Genomic DNA, 20,295 nt, shown 5'->3' with positions numbered 1-20,295 from the left:
CTTCCATGCAGGAATAATTTCCAATTATTTCCAGTTATATAATCATTATTACTGTGAAATGAAAGACGTCAGACCCTTTTCGTATTTTCATATCATTAACATTTCCGTTAGAGCAGCAAAATTGAAAAAAATACATTGGAAAAACACATTCATGATGTGCGAATCTAATGAGGCGTCAAGGCGAAATGTCTTTTTCCCTCCAAAGTGTATTGTTGTTCTAAAGCAACATTAAAGATATGAAAGTAATGAAGCTGTCTGAGGCCTCTCAGTGGGAGGTCGAATACTTTTATGGTATAAATTGCATCACCGAACCTACTGAGTAACACAATGATTACGTTACTGGTTACAATTTTAGCAGATAATCAGTAGCAGAGTACATTTTGAAATAAATCTTCCACCTGAATGCATGTGTTTCACTGCAAAGTATAATTGAATTCCCTCCCTGGAAAGAAGTGAAAAGAGTTTCACTCAGTAAAATAAAAGGAGTTGCACTGCCTGTTTTCTATTTAAAAACACAGAAAAATCAGCACACACTAAACCAGATGACTAGCTGTTGTCTGCCTTTTCACTGTGATACAAACATGAAAGCTGGCCGGACCGTGACGTGTCTTCTTGAGATTCAGATTTAGCTGGCATGACTAATCTGTGATGACACCACTGATGTGAATATGTAAAATGTGAGCAGATGTAGCAGCAATGTGTGTTTTATATTGCAAAGTGTGCAGTTGAGTTTCCAGGTAGAGTTGGAGTGATTTATTAATAATGTCTCTGAAGCGTGTGGCTGGAGTCCTTTTATTTTTGCTTTTCCAATGTTCCAATGTATAATAACATCATCCACCATAAATTATGGTATTACCATTAATTCTGACAGTGACAGGGCTGTTGCACTATTGCTGGATTGTAGATCTCTTGTGTAAATGCAAAGACTTGTGATCTTCAACAGTGATTGTTGTTCATTTACTTTATCATTTTAGTATGACACAGAAGGCATCATTCATGTGTACAGACAGTTTTTGTAATGTTGATATTGTAGTTGCTGAAGGTGATGCATAGTCAGTATATACAGTACTTGTTGTTACCATAGCTATGGCTACATATTTGCAGACAGCCCAATCCAGCCATTTTAACCATTCTGCAGTCTCTTTATGTTAAGGGCTGAAGTTAAATAGATGCAAAATAAAATGCTGATGTGACGCTCTTATTAGTTAGTTATAGGCTTGCTTATAAGTTTGCAATTGCACAAAAAAAGAAGGACTAGCAATAATGTATTCTCTGAAAGAGATCACAAACATGGAACCACAAAATCGGTGTGCCACAATGGACGGAAATGCTTCAATGTTATAAAAGAGATAATTCGAAACATGAAAAGCCTTCACAGAAAACAACTGGTCTCAACAAAAGTCGAGCATGAAACAGAACCCCAATGTTGCTCCTCTGCACTGTATTTCCCACTAGATACTCCAACCAAACTGAACTGCCCAAATTACTGGAAATGATTTTAGTTAGCACTGTCTTTGATCTGTGAAGGACTTCACATGAATAAGCTTCAAGTTTTGTTGTTTTTTTGTTGTTTTTTTTTTCATTTCAGTTATTCAACAGCTCTTATTTTTTTTACAAGGTTTGACCCATGACATCAGGTTTGGACAGATTGTATTCATTTGGAGAATGCTAAATTAGCCAAGTGACTGGCCTTAGCCTCAAGGGCTGAGGATCGTCCTGGGCTGTGTCCCAGATGCATGTTTGCACTCTGAGTGCGCAGTGCTGTGTGTTCGCATCACAAAATGATAAAATAAAATGTATAAGAATTTTAACACGCATGACTAAAACTTGAGTTTTGGGTGTGTTGTTGATTGACACTATTGCAGAACTGAAATGTAGGAGTGGTTTGTGGCTGGGAAAACAGTGAAAACAGTCTAAAAGTTGTGGTTTACAGTTTTCATGGTGTGACGGCTCTGCTGTCAACTCAGAAAACAAAAAACATTAGGTAATAAATCCTTGGTACAGCATTTCCACCAGCTATTTCTGATGCTTTGGAATAGACAGTTCCACAGCTCTATTTTGCTTGACATCCATTGTATCATTTACTGTAGCTGACATAATATTCTTTCACACTAATGGCCAAAATAGCGCACCATGACAGTACACTGCTCATACATATAAGTATAATTTAATGTATTAGTAATTAGTGGATACAGAATCCACACAGCACTTGGCAGGTGTGAGCACAGGGTGGTGCGTGGAGTTACTCTGCAGGCTGCTGTGAGTTTTATTACATTTCCCAGGGAGAGCAATATGATGTCATCAACATGTGTCTCATCTACAGTTAAGACCCCATTTCCTGGTTTGACAGCTGAGCTGGGGATAAAGAGTTTCTGTCCTCATAATATACCCAAGGCAAAGTTTCCTTCCTCTCTCTCTTGTACTCCCACCAGGTGTTTTCTTTTCTCACTCTGACTCTATACACACTCACACAAGGACACACTCTGTATCTGTACCATATACCATATACCATCTGAACAAAACTGTGCTTCAGCGGTTGACAGCGGTTGAGTAAACACTGTCAGTCCTTTTCCATTTTTATTTATAAAATGAAGCTGTTGAAAATATAGCAAGCATTCATCGTGACTAGTGAGACATCAAGCATACATAATAATATTTAATCATTTCTCCCTTTTTGACAAAACACTGGCGTCTTACAACAGAGTCTTCACAAGACAAATAATTTAAGGACAAAATGAAAACATCAAAGAGGACACTAAACATGATAATTGTGAGCTGCTGGCTTTGTGCACAAGCTTAGGGCAGGCTCTTGAACCACACATTTATACAATCGTTAATATCAACATAATCACGAAGGTCACTCTTCAAAGAATTGGCTATTGTGTTCATATGAATGCTTTGTACTGTATCTCATTGTGCCTCAGTAATACTGTGAGATTCAGAGATACAGTCGATGGTGGTAGAAAAATATTTGTCACGGTTTGAAATCCACAAATAAGTCACGAGAAGAGTAAAAGAGTTTAAAAAGTCCTGAAGAAGCTGGTGTTTGGGTGGATCATGATGCTGAAGCCCTCTATCATCATCATCATCATCATCAGACAGCCTCTTTGTGAGATGCTGTCTTGTGTCTACAATATTCAAAATTCCAGTCAGTAAAATACTGTAAGTGAAACTGTAGTTCAGTGTTAGTGGATGAAGAATAATGAAGATGGAAGAATAATATATAATCCTTCCTTCAAGGTGAATTATGTTTTTGGAGTGAGACATACATTTTTGTCCATATTGCCCAGACTTTAACACAAGGCAGGGAAACAAAACCAACGTTGCAAAAACATACTTCAGTTAGTTTCATTTCTTTCCCCCTGAAACAGTACACGGGTAAAAATGTGGGCAGTTACATTTGTGCAGCAATCTTAAATATGCTGTGCATTTTATTAGACTTCCTCAGTCATCACATAAAAACAACCCTCCTTAAACACAAATTACCTGTTAATGCAGAGAAAAATGCATGACACTGTGTCCTGATATAAAACATTGCAGTATTGAAAACAAAGTCACACAGTAAAAATACACACATGAGACATATATCTGTATATTAGTAGTGTCTTTTCTGAGATTTAACAGTATCTCCTGCGCGGAGCCTTGCAGTTCCTTTGGGCATGTGGGACACGTAGTGTCAACAGCAGAGTTCATTCACCAGTACACAACACAGACTGGTGGAGTCTCTCTGTCTTTCTGTTGCATGTTTGTGTATGTGTGTGTGTGTGTGTGTGTGTGTGTGTGTGTATTTTATTTACCCAATTATATAACATGCAGGTAGGTTGCCTTGGTGTCCACTCCTATAACATTTTTCGCCATGCATCTGTAAAATCCTGTATCCCTACTTGTCGGGTTCTGTATCACCAAGGAACCCTGAGGACTAAGGTAGCGGTTGCCATAGATACGAGCCTGACCCATCACTCTCAGCTGTGTAAGGTCTGGTGTTTCCCAGGTAACCGTCGCCCGGGGTGTTGCTATGGTCAGGCACGGCAGCTCCACAGCAACCCCGGGGCGCGTGTAGGTCACAGGGGAGGGGCCTGTTGTGATGCGCGGGGGGTAGGCGATGACGATGACGGGAACCGTGATGACTGAAACTGAGGACTGACTGGTGGATCTGCAGGTGTAGGTGCCGCGGTCGAACACGGAGGCCTGTTGCACTGTTAGTGTTCCATCCTCTTGGACTAGGTATCGGCCTGGGTCACCACTCTCACCCCGGGACAATACCTTACCACTGGGCATGGTCCATGAGAGAGAGCCCTGGGTGTATCCATGGGTTTGAGAGGCCGGGCAAGGTAGGCGAAGGGTCTCTCCATTAATGATGCTCACCAAGGGAGCTGTTCTGGTGCTCACTGCTGGCTCTGGGACAGGGGGGGGTGGAGGGCCGACTGGACGAGGTGCAGCAGGTAAATACGGGCCTCTGTGTAGAGGCTTTTGAGTAACTGGGATTCTTGGATGAAGCGTCTCAGGCACCACTGGCCTTGAGCTTAATGATTGAGCTGAATTCAATGAGGCTCCTGAGCGAGGCGCCTCAATTAAACCAGCACTTTCCTGCACAGTTCTTTCCACAGCCGGTCCCCTGTGTGGAGATCTGGTCTCCTCCTGTGGCTCAAAGACTTCAAGCTTCACCTGTATCCTCGTCTCTCCTCTCTCGCCTCTGACCACACATACCAAGGTCCCGCCATCACTCGCTCGCACGCCTCGCAGCTCCAAGGAGCCATTTCGGTGCACAGTGAGTCGGCTGCCGTAGTAAGGAGCTGGCAACACACCGTTACCAGGCAGAAGCCAGGCCAGACGAGGAGGAGGGGAGCCTTGAGAGGGGCATGGCAAAAGAACAGTTTGGCCTTTCACCGCTCGCTGCTTCACTGTCGTTACCACACCCACTGTGTTAGTAGAACTTTTAATACCTTTATTACTAACAGCTATACCAGTGCTACTTAAACCAACACTAATCCTGCTGTTATCGTTGGTCACTCCACTGCTACTCCTACCGAGTGAGCCAGCACCAACTCCATTATTAGACACACTGCTACTAAAACCTCCAACATTTCTAGAAATAGCACTTCCACTGCCACTGTCTCTAGTGGTGTTAGCGTCATTAATAACCTTTCCTACAATGACTTCATTATTATTAGTCCCAGGATTCCTCTCTACACTTTCTCTAACTGTGCTTTGACTGTTACCCACTTTATTACTACTACTCATAATGCCAGGCCCATTTCTATTTATTCCAATGTTATCTGCTTTAATGCCTATATTCTGAGCCCCGCTCACCCCGACACTGATTACACTGCTACCATGTTGTGTTGTAATTCCACTGACAGGCCTGTTGAATCCATTTCGACTATCACTCCTAAGGGCAGGATTAAAGCCACTGGTTGCTATGCTAACACCAGTGTTTGGTACAATGTTTCTTATCCCACCATTATTATCATTATAACCATTATTACTGCTGTTATTGCTACCAGGCTTGCTTGTGACTCCATTGGTAAATCCATACTGGCTTATCCCTGCTTTATTGTTGTTGTCCCTTGATCTACTGGTATGACCACTGCCAGGTCCATTGCTAGCACTCCAAGCTCTTCCTCCCACCTGGCCATTCAGTCCATGGTTAGTAGCCTCCACCTCCAGGCCCACCACCATGCTCCTCTCCCCGGCTGAGTTGCTTGCTCGGCATGTATAGTTTCCCGTGTCAATCTTTTGAGCCAGACGCACCTCCAGAGTTCCATCCGAAACCACCACAACCCGCTCAAGATAAAAACCAGATCCCAAACTTTGTGGGATGACACGCCGTGTTGGGGAAAACCATGTCACTGTCGGGGCAGGATCTCCTGTGGCCAGGCAGCGAATTTTGGTGTTTGTCCCCTGACGTACTTTGATGACGTGGTAGCTTCTGTCATCAGTGAAGGTTGGTGGAGATGTCATCATGACCTTTACTTTGACCTGAAAGGATTGAATTTGAATGAAGGACTTAACTAATGACTGAATTAATTTGTAGTTTTACTTATTTTATGTGTATTGTGAATAAGTAAATGAAAGCATGAGTAAATTATAGCGTAATACAAAAACATTTTTATTGAAGCTATACATGAAAACCTAAATTAATAAAATAAATGAATAACTTTAAGTATTCTCCAGGAGAAAATGCTTTTCTTACCTTCATGGTGTCTTGACCTCCTTGATTCTCAGCATAACACGTATACTCTCCCTCTTGTCCCATACCCACTGCTGGAACCAGTAACGTCCCATTGTCAAACACAGTTAGCCTCCGTGCTCGCCCTCCTCTGTCTTCTCCCTGCAACACACTGTTCACCATGGTTCCATCTGGTAGACTCCAACGGACAGCTGGGTCAGGCAGTCCTGATGCCTGGCAGTCCACCTGCAGGGAACAGGATCGTTACTGCTATCATTTAACATTTTTGTGGCTTTTATTTTGATGAAAGCTCAAAATCTGTTGGGCAATAACAACAGCATCACTTTGTAAGGAGGAGTGATACATACTGTACTGTATACTTAGGTTTTTTAAAGCTGTATTTAAACTCAGTAAAAAAAACACTGCTAAGGAAACACAGATTTAGATGTATTCAAAACATACTAGATTAAAGCTTGTTAATGTTTAAATGACATTAAAAATGAAGTGCAACACATTCTCACAATAATAGTGTGTCCTCTTTCTTGCATTTCACCCCGCTTGACATTATTTTTCATTGTGTTGTTAAATATTCATGTGTGAAGTACTATCCCCTGAAGGCCACTGCTGATGATTCATAACAGGCTATGACCTGACAGGTCTTTCTTTTCTTTTTGAGTCTAAAAACTCCATGGACTGTTCTAAATTTTAGGTTTAGTGCTAGTTTCCAACAGAGAGACAGTAGTGTGTGGGTGTTGCACTGTATATGATTTACACTAAAAACAAATTGTTGTTGTTTGAATGTAATTATGTAATATAAATGTATTCACAAATAGCTCTAATTGTTTAATTAAAAGTGCCTGCACATCAGATGTATGGATTGAGTGAAAAGATCATCTGGCATCATAATTATCATACTAAATTAACCCAATAATTGCTGATATTTGCTTATTGAATGAACGTCATTATTAGGAGCTAGGCAGTGGCAGAGATGAAATATGATTTGGTTCTTTTCAAGTAGCTCACCTTCAGTGGCTTGCCAAACAACACCATCTGATTGAGTGGCTGTTTGGGCTCGATCTTGGCAGGCTTGGTTGCCACAGAGACACGCAGGAGGCGATAATCATCTGCAACCTTGTTGCGTGCAATACACAGGTAGTCTCCAGCGTCCTTCTCTGTTACTGCCTGCACTGATAGGGTGCCATTGGGATGCACCTTCAGGCGCCGGTCAAAACTGAAATTCAAATGTAGACAAACAAACACACAAATCACAAAAAGATAGATGTATAGAATGAGACACAATACTAACAGAATTAATAATAATATAATATAATTATACAACCCACATCCCCTGTACCTGAAGTTCATGTCCACCAGTTTCCTGTTGGGGGTCCTCCAAATGATGATGGGTGATGGGTTGCCAGTTACAGAGCAGTGGAGCTGCAAAATCCACCCATAGTGGACAGTAGTGATGGAGGGTGATGTAGAGACAATACGGGCTTTACTGAAGGGGGAAACGGGCAAGGGTTGCAAAACAGCTGAGGCTCTGCTTTTGTCAGAGGGGGAAGAAGAAGTAACTCTTGTGTTGTTTACAATGCCAGGTGAGACTTTGGTGTTATTAGTAGGCACCTGGAAGGGTGGCGAGAGAGAGGAGGGTTTTGTTTTGTTGATGTTGGTCAAGTGTGTGGGAGAGGAAGTGACTGTTTTATTGATTTTAGGAGGTGGGTTAGCGGAATTGGGTTGGTGAGGGTAAGAAGATGAGTGAGAAGTGCTGGGGGGGAGTGGCAAGGTCCTGGATCTATCAAGGAGCGATGGAGGGGAGAGTCTAGGGGGGTTGAATGGATTTGAGGGGTGGCTGGGGATGGACAAAGTTCTGTCTTTATGTAGTGAAGATGAAGAAGATGGTTTCTCAGTAGAAACTGCTTTTGCCCCTTCATTTCTTGCTCCTCCTTGTCTTCTTTCTCCTTCTGCTCCCCCTTCAATTTCTATCCTCACTGTTCTCTTATCGGTTCCGACAGCATTACTTGCTGTGCACTCGTAAATCCCTGAGTCCTTAGGCCCAACTCTTATAACATGCAGTGTCCCATTGGGCAAGACAAAAAGGTTGCCATGGAGAAACTGGGATGGGCGAACTAGAGTACCATCTGGGATTCGCCAGCGCAGAGTTGGTGGTGGGGCACCTCGGGCAGAGCAGTGAGCATAAACCAGCCTCCCTGGATACAAGAGCAGGTGTTCGTCTCTGGGTTGCTGTATCACTGGGGGCAACGAGGACACGTGTACACGCACAGAGGCACTGGCAGCACCTGCTGAGTTGGAGGCCACGCAGCGATACACACCTCTGTCACTGGGTGAAGTTACTGAGATATGGAGGGTTCCATTCGTGTCCAAGGTGATGCGACTGGTGGAGGGGGCAATGGAGGTCAGGACAGTACGATCAGGAAGAACCCAAGAGAGCAGAGGGGTGGGAACGCCATCCGCTTGACACTCCAAGTGCACCTCCCCACCCTGATGAATGGTAGATTCTCTGTAGCTGGCAAGCTGCATCCGAGGGGGTCGGGTCCAAACTTCCAGGGTGGTTAGCAATCTATCATGGAACAGTAAAGCACACACATACTCAATATAGAAACACAAATATACTTTTAAAATGAAAACAAACCATAAATGTCATGTGACACATTTAGGAAACACCCAAAGGCATACATACACAACTCAAACAGGAATCCTGAACATGAGCTCCAGAAACATTATGTTCAAGTTACTCACACATATTGGGTCACACATTTCATATACAAATTTCATATAGAGAGACCTCCATATGACTTTAGGCTGCTTGTTAAATGTTAAGTCAAGTAGATCTGTGACTGTGATTTCACCTGAAAAGCTGGCTTTGTTTCACAAATGAAGTGGATAAAATAGCAGCACAACATACACAATACTGTAATCAAATTATAGTTTGCCTTAGGCCTATGCAATTAATACTGAAAATACTGTGTCCCATGGTCATAGTAACTGAATGGTATACAGTGCATTAATATTCATAACTGGTATCAGTAGTTTCACCTGTCACGACCCAGAAAGCTGTGTGCACTGCAGATGTATGTGCCCCTATCCTGCAGCTGAACATTCTGGATAACAAGGGTGCCATTTGGCAAGACCTCAAAACGCTGAGCCCTGGAGTGGATTGACATCACCGCTCCTAAGAGAGAGAGAGAGAGAGAGAGACAGTCAGACAGACAGACAGCAAGAGAGAGCAGTGGGGAAAACAGAGGCAAATTGGGAAAGAAAGTTAGAGAGTGAGTAAGAGACAGAGGAAAGGAGGATCAGCGACATGCCGAGTGGCACAGCGTGAAGTAAAGTCTGTGATGCAGTGCACAAAATGTTCCATTACTTTCTTGCAATATGTCTCTCCCACATGGCAAGTGAGAGAAAAGCCTATTGTGTGCATGCCAGAGCGTAATGCTGGGTGTTAATGGGTGATTTCACCAGTGTAAAATGTGTTCATATTCATTCAGGTATAGTTACACAAATAAAGCTGAGATTGATTTCCTTTCAAATCTGTGACTTCAGAATGTAAATACAAACCTCTATTTATTCTGTAGCCTAAAATGACAGGTATATTCACGCATATAATTGACTTCTGGATGAAAAATAAGCATTTCTATGTTATCCTGCATTATTAAAAATATAGGCCTGAAGCCTGGAGCAGGTTTACTGAGTAATATGAAAAACTTTGCTGAGCTTTTACATCAGTCCGTGATCTAGATTTGACGGGCCTCCAGGTGGATACTTAACATGAATATAAACTGAAGATAAAACTGAACCTGATTTATACATTCATGCATTTAAGTGTTTTGTTTCGAATGTGTGCATATGTGTGTATGATGAAGTAAATGTGTGCATATCTGCTGCACCATGTGTACCTGTGGCAACCTTGGTCCATGTGATGGAGGGCTTTGGCTCTCCTTGAGCTTCACAAGCCAGCCTGCCAGTGCTCTCTGCTGGGAATGACACTGTCCTGATGTGTGGGTCTGCAATCCTTGGTCTGGATCTCACAACTGGGGCCTATGAAAAAGATTTAGAGAGCAGACTGTAGTGGCAAATAAAGTAATGAATACTAGAATTAATGACTGAAAAACTAAATAGTTATAACTATAAAATATCTGAGAGCATGGCTCCACTAATTTAAGTTCTTCAGCTTGCAAAGTTGGAGCATCGTGTTGGTCTTGGAGTTTTAATTTTTCAACTACATAGCATATGATTGGTTGACTTGCAAGTGAACAACAACTCCAGTGCAGCACAGCTGTAATGGATAAATAATGAGAATTGTCCCATAGCAAAAATACAAAATCTACATTATCACCACAATAATGAACAGATCATTCAAGTGCTTTCTGAATACCACTTTTCAAGGGGGAAAAAACAACCCCTTACCAAACCAAATCAAAACTTAGTTGTGGAGGTGAGGATAAAGACCATTATACGTCACTACCAAAAGCTTTATTCAAAAAAGTTACCTACCTGTCAGATGTACTGACATTACTATGTAAACTCTTCAGTAAAACTTTTCGTATAAAGTTTTCAATTATTTGTATTTGGATAGGATCATACATTCAATGTAGCATTACTGTGATCCCAGATTTAGAATCATTAGAATCATTGGTGGTGGACCCAGAGGTTTGGTCTGCTGAGGCTTGCCAACTAAACTGGAAATTAATTAGCAATTGATTATTTTAAATCCCCTGGGATTAGGCTCTCAAAACACACAATGTTGTTGATTATGGAACATATGTTTTTCATCTCTTCTTTAGATCTGGCAGAGCTCTGGAAAATCCATGAAATTGAAGAATTGTCATAAACATCCCTTAGGTTTAATAGAAGGTCATGTGGATAAAGATTATACTATTTTCAGATCTATTGTGCATTTCTGCTAAGCTTTTGCCCAAGGGCTTGCAAAGTCCAGTGTAGTGTGTGTGTGTGTGTGTGTGTGTGTGTGTGTGTGTGTGTGTGTGGGTATGTGTGTGGTGTTATTTTCAAGGCCAGTACTCACTTAGAAAAGAAATGCTAATTTAAGTTCCACTTATCTGACAACAAAGTAAAATAACTTCATATATATGAACTGCAAACTACATTTAAGAGTGCACTTAAAGAAATGACTAATAGAATAAATGACTGAAAGCAATGAGCAGAATAATAGGGAAGGTTTAAATAAATTAGCAATTAAATCAACAAATAAAAAACAAATTGTGGTCCTAGCTTGGCTCTTACTCTTGTCTTAATGTATGTGCTTGCTTTAAGACCCATTTGGGGTAAAAGTATCCACAAAATAAATCGATTTGAACTCACCCCAGGAGCGGCGGGGAGCGAAGGAGAGGGGGGCAACTGTGGCCTGCTGCTGTGTGAATCAGGAATAGAATTAGCTCCAGGGTTCTTCCAGTCGGTGGGGCGTCGACTCTGGCTTGGAGCCCCAGAAACAGGCCTCCCTCTAGGATCAACTTGGCCAGCGCTTGGCCTCTCTCTGGATGATGCTGTAGTACTTGTTGGTGTCATTGTTGAGGTAGTGGTAGAAGGTGTACTCGGTGTAGCTGTTGTAGTGGTTGGAGAAGTTTTGGCTGAGATGGTAATTCTAGTACTAGTAGTAGGAGTAGTAGTTTTAGTAGTTGTAGCAGTAGTAGTAGTACTAGTGGGAATAGGAGTTGTGGGAACAGCTTTGAATGAGATTGTAGTACTAGTAGCGGTAGTAGTAGTGGTAAAAGTAGTAGGACTAGTTGAAGTTGTCGTGGTAGTGGGAGTAGTAGATGTAAGAATAGGAGTTGTGGTAGTAGTCGTAGAGGTAAGAGCAGTTGTAGTGCTTCTGGCAGTGCTATATGTTGGAATAATAACGGTTGTTATAGTGGACGTGATGGGACTGGTAGTCATAGGTGTAATTGTAGCTGTTGTGGAAAGTGTGTCCTCACTAGCTGTAGTAGTAGATGTACTTGTTGTGCTTCCAGCAGAACTAGTAGAATGAGTGTTCTTGAGAGTAGTTGAAGGAGTTATTGTGATTTTTGCAGTAGTAGTGGCCAGAATAGCTGCACTGGGGACTGTGGAGGAAGCTATGGAGGGAGAGAGAGAGGTGGAGGAGTGTGACACATATGGTACACCCAACAAATTCCTCTCCTGCTCTTCACTGTGTTTGCTTGGGGGTCTATCAACATGTTTGTCTGAGGCTGTGTGTGTTTTTGTGTGTGTCTGTATGCCATGTGTATGTGTCCCACCAGGTGTGTCTGGCACATGTGTCTGTACGATCGCAGCATCAGAGTTAGTGGGCGCTGGTGTCGGTGTGTTGAAGAGAGTGGACTCTGCAGTGTCTGGGATGTTGGCCGAGTGAGTCATCATGTCTATATGTGTCTTTGTATGAGAGGGGGATAATGAGGTGAGAGAGGAGGGAGAGGGAGTCAATGAGGGGGAGGCAGGTTTTGAAATGGAGACACCAAGATTGTTAGAGACAGTGGGAGACAGAGGATTCAGTGCCACACCATTTGAAGCAGTCCTAATATGGTCACTCCGTGTCAACAAAATAACTGGAGATGTGGTTGTTGATGCCTGCGACAACATATTAATTTGATCTGTGGTAGTGTCAGGTGTCGCAGTTTGTGACCTTGGGTTCGTAGGGTCTGGGAGAGGTCGGGGTGGGGTCAAAGGTTGTCCCCTGGGCCTGTTGATGATTCGTCTTCGCTGTCCGATCCTCCTGCGAGCGTTCCAAGGGCTTTGAGGCCGGGAGTTTGGAACCAAATTAGGGAAGAGTCCCTGCCTTGGGTTCTGAGGCCTGGTTCTAGATGGGTTGGGGTTTGCTTCTTGCACATCTCCTTCACCTAGTTCTGGGACAATTTCATTTGTTCCTGAGATTGGCGGAGATGTGACTGGCTCTTTCCTTGTCTCTGGGTTTGTCACTGTCTGTATGTGTGTCTCTGTCTCGTTCTCTATATCTGTCTGTGTTTCTGTTGACCTCTCCGTCCCTGTCTTTATCTCTGTGTCTGTTTCAGTGTCTGTTTTTGTCTGTGTGTGTGTTTCTGTGAGAACAGGGTGAATGGGCTGTAGGCCTTCCTCTTGTAGATCAGAATCATCAACAGATGACCCTTCAGTTTCTGCTTCCACCCCTGCTCCTTCGGCTCTACCGCTCTCAGCATCATCATCTCCCTCATGTCTTCCTGCATCTCCACCTTTGCCTCTTCCCGTCGGTCCACCTGTGGGCTCTTCTGCTGTGATGGGCTGGCTGTTATTAGTGTGAGCAGTCTTTTGTCGTATTTTAGCCAGGAGGTCAGCCCATTTCTGAGGGTCCATCCTTTGTTTGTTTGTGGTAACTCTATGTCTGTTCCCAAAGCGATTTCTTCTCTGGTCAGTTGATGATACAGGCCCTCCTCCTCTTCTCAGGGGGCCTTCTCTCATAGGCCCACGTCTTCGTGGATTTCCGATTGGATAACGTCTGTTTGGGGGAGGTTGGAGAGGTCTTGGATGCTTCCTTTTGCCAATAAGAGATCTCTCTTCTTCTTCTTCCTCTTCATCCCCCGATCCTTCCTCCACTTGACGTAGTAATGGAGCCCGTATCTTGGTTGATCGGCCAGCGGCTGACTGTGGCCCTCTGGGAAATGAAGTCCTAAGTCGAGGGGGATATCGTGCGTTTAATTCCAGCTGCATGGACAGAGAGTCACTACCATACTGGTTGACCACAATGCAGCGGTAATGACCAGCATCCCTCTGAGAAGGGTTAGGCAGAGTGAGACTCCCATTTGATTGTATAGTGAGCCCACCTGATACAGCTAATCCCCACCGTATTATGTTTCCATCTGGTAACACCCAACTCATGTGAGGCGCTGGTGAACCAGATGCCTCGCAGAACAGACTGACGGGCTCCCCAACATTTCCGGTGACACGGGGTCCCACTTGCTCTCCTGAGGCCGGAACAGAAGACTCCTCCACAACCAGGCGCAAGGGGAGAACATCTACATCCCTGCCTGCCCGGGCTATGCAATAGTAGATCCCGGCATCTGAGTGCTGCACTTTGTGTAGAAGTAATCCAGAGGTTGAGGCCCAGAGCCTACCATCTAGGCTGCTGGAGGGGGAGATGAACTTGGATCCATCTGGGAGAATCCACTCTACTTTGGGGTTACCAGAACTTAGAAGAGGGCATGATAGCTCCGCCTTACTGCCTGCTACTGCTGCCAGTGCTGTGTTGGTATGATTAGTTGAAATCAGTACCCATGGGTGAGAAGCAGGGGAGGATGTTGAGAAAGGAGAAGCAGGGTCAGGATGAGCAGAAACTCTTGTTGAGTATATTAGTTGAACTTTGTGTCCATTAGACTGAGCTCTGTTTAGCTGAATGCTAACAGCTGGCTGCAGCAGCCATTGTGGTCTGGCTTTAACAGAAGCCTCGACTCCAGTGTGATAATATCCGTCTGTCTCTGCTGCCTGCCTGTATCGGTAGGCCAATGCCGGGGATTTACTCAGCATGATCTCTCTCTCCAGGCGAACCGCAGTCTCACTGTAGTAAGCAAGGATCCTCCAAAGTTTCTCATAGCTCTGTCTCTCCACAGGGCACTCCAGGGATAGTGACAGAGCAAGGGAGAGAGGAGAAGAGGAAGAAAGAGAGAGATCTGGAGGAGCAATATCCTGGGACTCGGAAGAGTGAGTGATGTTGCAACTCAGGTCAACACTGTTCCCCTGTTGGTCAGACAGACCCAGGGAGGTAGAGCCTAAAGGCTCTCTGAAGGATTCACTTGATTGGATTTCACTGAGTTCTGTCTCCGAAGGTGTGTCTCTTCCTGGGGAGGGGATGACAGGCGACGTGCACGACAGATCAGTCTGCTCAAGCAAGCCCTGCCCTTGAAGGGAATTGGGCGAGGCACAGATTGGACACTGAGGGCCACTGGGGCATTTCATTAATCCTAATTGAAAGAGAGAGACAGAAAAACTGATGTCATGAAAGGCAGCCTTACATCTCTGGCATATCAACTGTGTATAATATCAAAGCCACTATACAAACACATTAGTCCACATTCCAGCTATCTGCACATATTAGCAGTGTCATATATTAGTCATGCCAGCTCTTCTTAAGCATTCATTACCCTTTATATCTCTTACTAATTAGGTACGGTTACTTCATCTACTCATAAATCAGAAATATGCATCACTTCATTATTACACAGCAATCATTAGCCTATATTTCTGCCGCCTGCGCACATCAATGCTGTCATCATGGATTAGTCATGGCAGGTTAAGTCTAGCATATCAATGAGACACATTTCACAGCCCAGCCCTCTTTCACATCTCAATAACAGCCACAAGACAGACTGGAAGAGATACAGAAAATGGGGGAAAACAGAGAAGAGTGTGTGATGAAAAGCAGGTGGAGAGATGTCAGAGGTATCAAGATAACAAAACCAGATGTATTAGAAAGTACATTTATCCCATGAACTGGCTAAATTTGACTTTGAAATTTGAATTGCAGTTTTTAGACTATGTATAGACTGGGAATATCAACAAATCAGTCTTTTGTTTCTCAATCCATTCCCCATGTTCCTTCTAACCAAATCTCCTTATCTATTTCTATTTCTTGTTGCATTAACTGCCACATTTTTGCTTGTCTGATTGAATTAAACTGGCTTGAAGCCACAACAAATGGCTACCAGAAAACGCATGTGCACGTGGGAGACAAAACAACAAGTGAAAACAAGTAATATTTCAGACATAACAGTCACCTGGATGAGCCAGACTCCAAGTGAGAACCCAGTTCATCCTACAGTCGCAGCTCCATGGATTAGCCTGCAGCACAAGAGTCTCCAGCAGAGGTGCTGTCGCTAAGGTCTCTCTGGGCAGAGTGGTTAGACTGTTGTTGGACAGGTCTAGGTGTCTACAGGAAGGAAAACAGTGCAAGGAAAAGATTAAGATGAAGTGGGGGAGGGAGAACACCAAGGTTGAATCAATGTCATAGAGGAATGGAGGAATGGATGAAAGAGTGGGAGTGGGCAGTGAGAGGTGACAGGTTAGGGGTAAAAAAATCATCCATCATTTTTATCATTTCCATCATCACCTTCATGTTCAAGTTATTCCTCTGCAGTAGTTATACAAGTGGATCAGAAAAAGAAAAGAGACAATGCTATAGCTTTAGTGTTCGATGTTTATTTGTCTGAATACCAATAATCAGCAATGCAAGTGTTACTTTTTCATTAGGCTATTAGTTTTCTTTGAGGATTCAATCATGTATCACATTATTACCAGTATATTTTGCTATTGCTTGGTCATAAATCAACTTAGTTCAAATGTGTTTTTTTTTACGATTTTGATTGTCAAGATTGCACTTGCACAAGATTGCAAGTTTTATTTTGTTGTTTGATTGTGTTTGGAAGACAGTTAACATTCCTTGTTGTCCTCACTGTCAGAAGCACCGGCAGGACTATATCTGCTTGCTGCTAAAGCTAAAGTTTTGTTTTTTCTTGTAACTTCTACAACAATGATTACTAGATTATTATATATTAAGTGTTAAAGCTCACCTGAGTGCAGAGAAGTAATATGTATTCAGGAGGGACAGTGTGCACAGAGTGTGAGGGTGCAGCTGATGCAGCCTGTTCCCCTGCAGACGCAACAGCCTGAGGCTAGGCAGCTGGAGCAGGGCCCGGGGGTGGATGTGCTGGAGGAGGTTGTGATCCAAGTACAGACGCAGCAGTGAGGTCAGGCCAGAGAAGGTCAGAGATGAAGAGATCTCTCTCAGCTTGTTATAGCTCAGCTTTAGTATCTGTGGGGGTGGAGGAAATGGAGTGAGCGGAAGAAAAGAGGGATTAGATGAGCAATCAAATAATAGACATCAAGGCTGATGAAGAAACGAAGTCTATACACTGGACACCACATGCTTGTAAATTGAATTTATGACAAATGATGTGAGGGGAATTGGAATGAGGATGAAGAGCTGGGTGAAAATGTCTTTGTAAGCGGAAATGACTGGATGGAAATTTAAAAAATATGAGGAAATACTTCCAGCAGCTCACCATCTCACATGTAAAAATTGAGAAAATAGCCCACAGATGATATATTCATGCTGTGAGTTTATCGGGTCAAAGCAGGGAAAACTAAACGGATATTCTAATACTGGGGGTCTTCAACTTTTTCAAATATGAAATTTAGCCCTTTATCCCCAGCAGAAGACTTTAGGGGATCTATTGCTATTCTAGTCATGTGTGGAGAACCCACCAAATTTTAAGAAGACACACCATGAAAACCAGGTTGTGGAATTTAGTTTCTGTGAGGCTTATGATAAATCTGCTCTCCAGGGAGGCTACTTAGCTGGAAGACTTCCAGCTGCAGACAGATCTAGCACGTGAAGATGTCAGTACTTGGAAATATGGATCCTATTATCACACAATGGCAAATATATCAGCATCTGCCTGGGAGATGAAAGGAACAATTGCTTGTTGAGTAATATCACTTCCCCAAGGACTGCTAACTCGGCCCTTAGGTTGCTGCTAAAATGTCCAGTGTGTTTCCTGTCACTGAGCAGTGAAAAGAATGATGGAACATAAATTATGCATTAGTTTATACAGAAATTAGAAAAATGTGTGGAAGAAATGTGAACAGAATCATGTAAACTGTTATATTAATTTGCATACTGATTTCACAGATCAGACTTACAATGTATCGTTTTATGAATCCATTTGTTATCAACAGTACGGCTGCAAGATTTAGGCGCATATTAAAGACGTGGTGTTCTCTCTGAAATGTACCACACCCTTTTGACAAATGCTATATATCTTGATAATCCCTGCATTAATCACATTGTTAAAAACTGAAATCTGCCCTTTATGATCAGCACCCATGGGGGAGTCCTGGGTGATCCTGTAAGTTATAGCTAGAGAGCTAGGCAGGCTGTTAACTACAAGTACTACACATGTAGAAAGTTTAAGAGCTGAGCTTTCTGCAATAAAGCACATTTGAAATACTGCAGGAGCCCCTGTATGGTCCTCCCTGCCTGAGGCTGGAGAGGGATTAAAGTAAATTTCGTGCAGACTTGCTCCAGGTTTGATTTTCACATCTGTATCCTACAAAAACCTTTGTCTCATCTCCAAAGAGAGAGGTTAAATATGTGAGGAAACACTGGTTTACTGTCCCCATTAACAGCCATATGATTTATAATCCAGCATCGATAGTTTGGTTTGGCAAAGGACAGTTCAGGACACTTTGAATGTTGGCTGCAGTTAGCTGGCAGAGAGACAGGCCTGCTGTGTTTAGATGAAGAAGAACTGTAAAACAAGAAGAAGCAGAAGCCTCTGTAGAATCATCTCCACACCTCAAAATGTTGTCTATGCATCATTTTGTCACCTGTCATCATTTGCCAGTTTGGTTTTGAATGCAATTCCCTCTCTTTTTATTCTTATTCTTCTCCCCGTTTACCTGTAGTGATTTCATATCTCTAAACACTGCATCTGGAAGGTGGTGGAGGTCATTGCTGTGGAGCATCAGAAGCTCCACCTTCTTTAGCCCAGCCAAAGAACTGTCATGGATCCGGCTGATGCTGTTGAACCTACGGGAGCACAGAAACAGCACCGTCAACCTAAGACGTCAATGAGTCAACAAATATTATTATTTCTGTGTTAGCTCATTACTTAACTGTAGTATGTCACCTTATTCCTGACTGTGCGAGTGTTTTCAAGGTAAATAAAAGCACTTTGGCTTAGATGTTATTTGTGTATGAGCTTACGTGCATTTCCTTACCCTAGGTTTATGCGGCGTGTGTGCGCAGGCAGACCAGGAGGTATGGTGAGCAGGGAACGAAAGGTACAGTGGACTTCGTTGGCCTGGTAGCAGTTACAGCTTCTGGGACAGGCCTGGCCCGTGGGCACCCCAAGTGTCAGCACCAGGAGAGTTAGCAGTGCCAGCGGCACACACACACTCTGATACATCTTCACTCCACGAGGAGAAGCTACACAGTGATTATCACTGCCAAAGAGAAAAAAGCAAGTCAAGTCAAATGCACCACAGTGACATGTCCCAAAATCCAGATGGGAGTCTCTCTCTCGCTCTCTCTCCCTCCCACACTCACACACATGCACACACAAGTCAAGTCAATTTTATTCACACAGCCCAAAAGCTCAAATTTGACTCAAGGGGATTTGCAATCTGCACATCACATGACACTCTCTATCCTGAGACCCAAACTAGAGCCATACTGACACACATTGCACCTGTCAAACAAAACATTTGACATTTGGGCCATCTACACATGCGCACGCGCGTGCCCAGTTGGTTAATTTCTGAATGGCAGATATATCAGCACATAAATCAAAGTTCATGACAAAAAGCGCATGAGGATTCAATAGCGCAGGGAGAAGAAAGGAGAGACGTAGAAGTAGACCCCACAGAAACTCTCTCTCTCGTATCTAATCTCATGCAAGCGCACAAATACACGTAAACCATTGAATTCCATCAAACCAACTGTAGAGCGATAGCTGCGAGAGGCTTTTCAACTTGTAGCTGAAATGGAAGTAAATTACGCACGAGACGCTTCCGAGATGAATAGATTATTGTAATGCATGGTCATGGTTGATAAGAGCATACCTTGAAATCCTTTGGTCCGGAGAAGTGAGTTATTTCACGGAATTATTCATTGTAGCCGTCAAATGTTGATTTTAATCCAACTGCGCGGTTCGGAAATTTGATATGCAATTAAGCAGTTTATTCACTCTTAAACTCCGAGATTGTTGAACTGAGGAGAAGATCCCAAAAAAAAGTTTTCACTTTGGATGTGACTGAAGAGAGCGAGGAAAAAGCCTGAAGAGTGACACTTTTGTCAACTCCGCACAACAGCAACAAAATGCTTTTAGTAACATCCAACAGGTCCTCTTGTGCGTGTCCTGAGAAGAAAAGTAGCGCAGGAAGCTGCAGGCGGGCTGTTTGCAAAAGCGCCTGGCGCTGTATGAATGTGTGTGTGTGTGTGTGTGTGTGTGTGTTTGTGTGTGTTTGCGTTTGAGTGGATGGCAGTGGATGCGTGAGAGTGTGTATTTGAGTTTAGGAAAGGGGACTGGACTGGAGTGAACTTTGAGTGACGCTCAGGCAGAGGGGTTTGTCCAGGGAGGGGCTTTCTGGAAACAGAGGTAACATGTTAC

General features: G+C 43.3%; 1 protein-coding gene across 1 annotated transcript; it reads right to left on the bottom strand.

Annotated features, from left to right (window-relative positions):
- Positions 1-3,475: 3,475 nt before the first annotated feature.
- LOC139292362 (matrix-remodeling-associated protein 5-like) lies at positions 3,476-19,803 on the bottom strand. The gene is made up of 14 exons (XM_070914686.1): positions 19,748-19,803; positions 18,905-19,129; positions 18,584-18,713; positions 16,693-16,934; positions 15,901-16,052; positions 12,300-15,087; positions 12,033-12,197; positions 11,510-11,936; positions 10,087-10,228; positions 9,227-9,362; positions 7,524-8,750; positions 7,193-7,400; positions 6,194-6,415; positions 3,476-5,979 (listed from the first exon to the last, which is right to left on the bottom strand). The coding sequence occupies exons 2-14, from the start codon at positions 19,090-19,092 to the stop codon at positions 3,802-3,804; spliced, it is 8,205 nt and encodes a 2,734-aa protein (XP_070770787.1). The 5' UTR covers positions 19,093-19,129; positions 19,748-19,803; the 3' UTR covers positions 3,476-3,801.
- Positions 19,804-20,295: the final 492 nt, after the last annotated feature.

Source organism: Enoplosus armatus, chromosome 11, assembly GCF_043641665.1.
Source record: "Enoplosus armatus isolate fEnoArm2 chromosome 11, fEnoArm2.hap1, whole genome shotgun sequence".
NCBI lineage: Eukaryota > Metazoa > Chordata > Actinopteri > Centrarchiformes > Enoplosidae > Enoplosus > Enoplosus armatus.
This window is presented reverse-complemented; position numbering and strand designations above follow the sequence as displayed.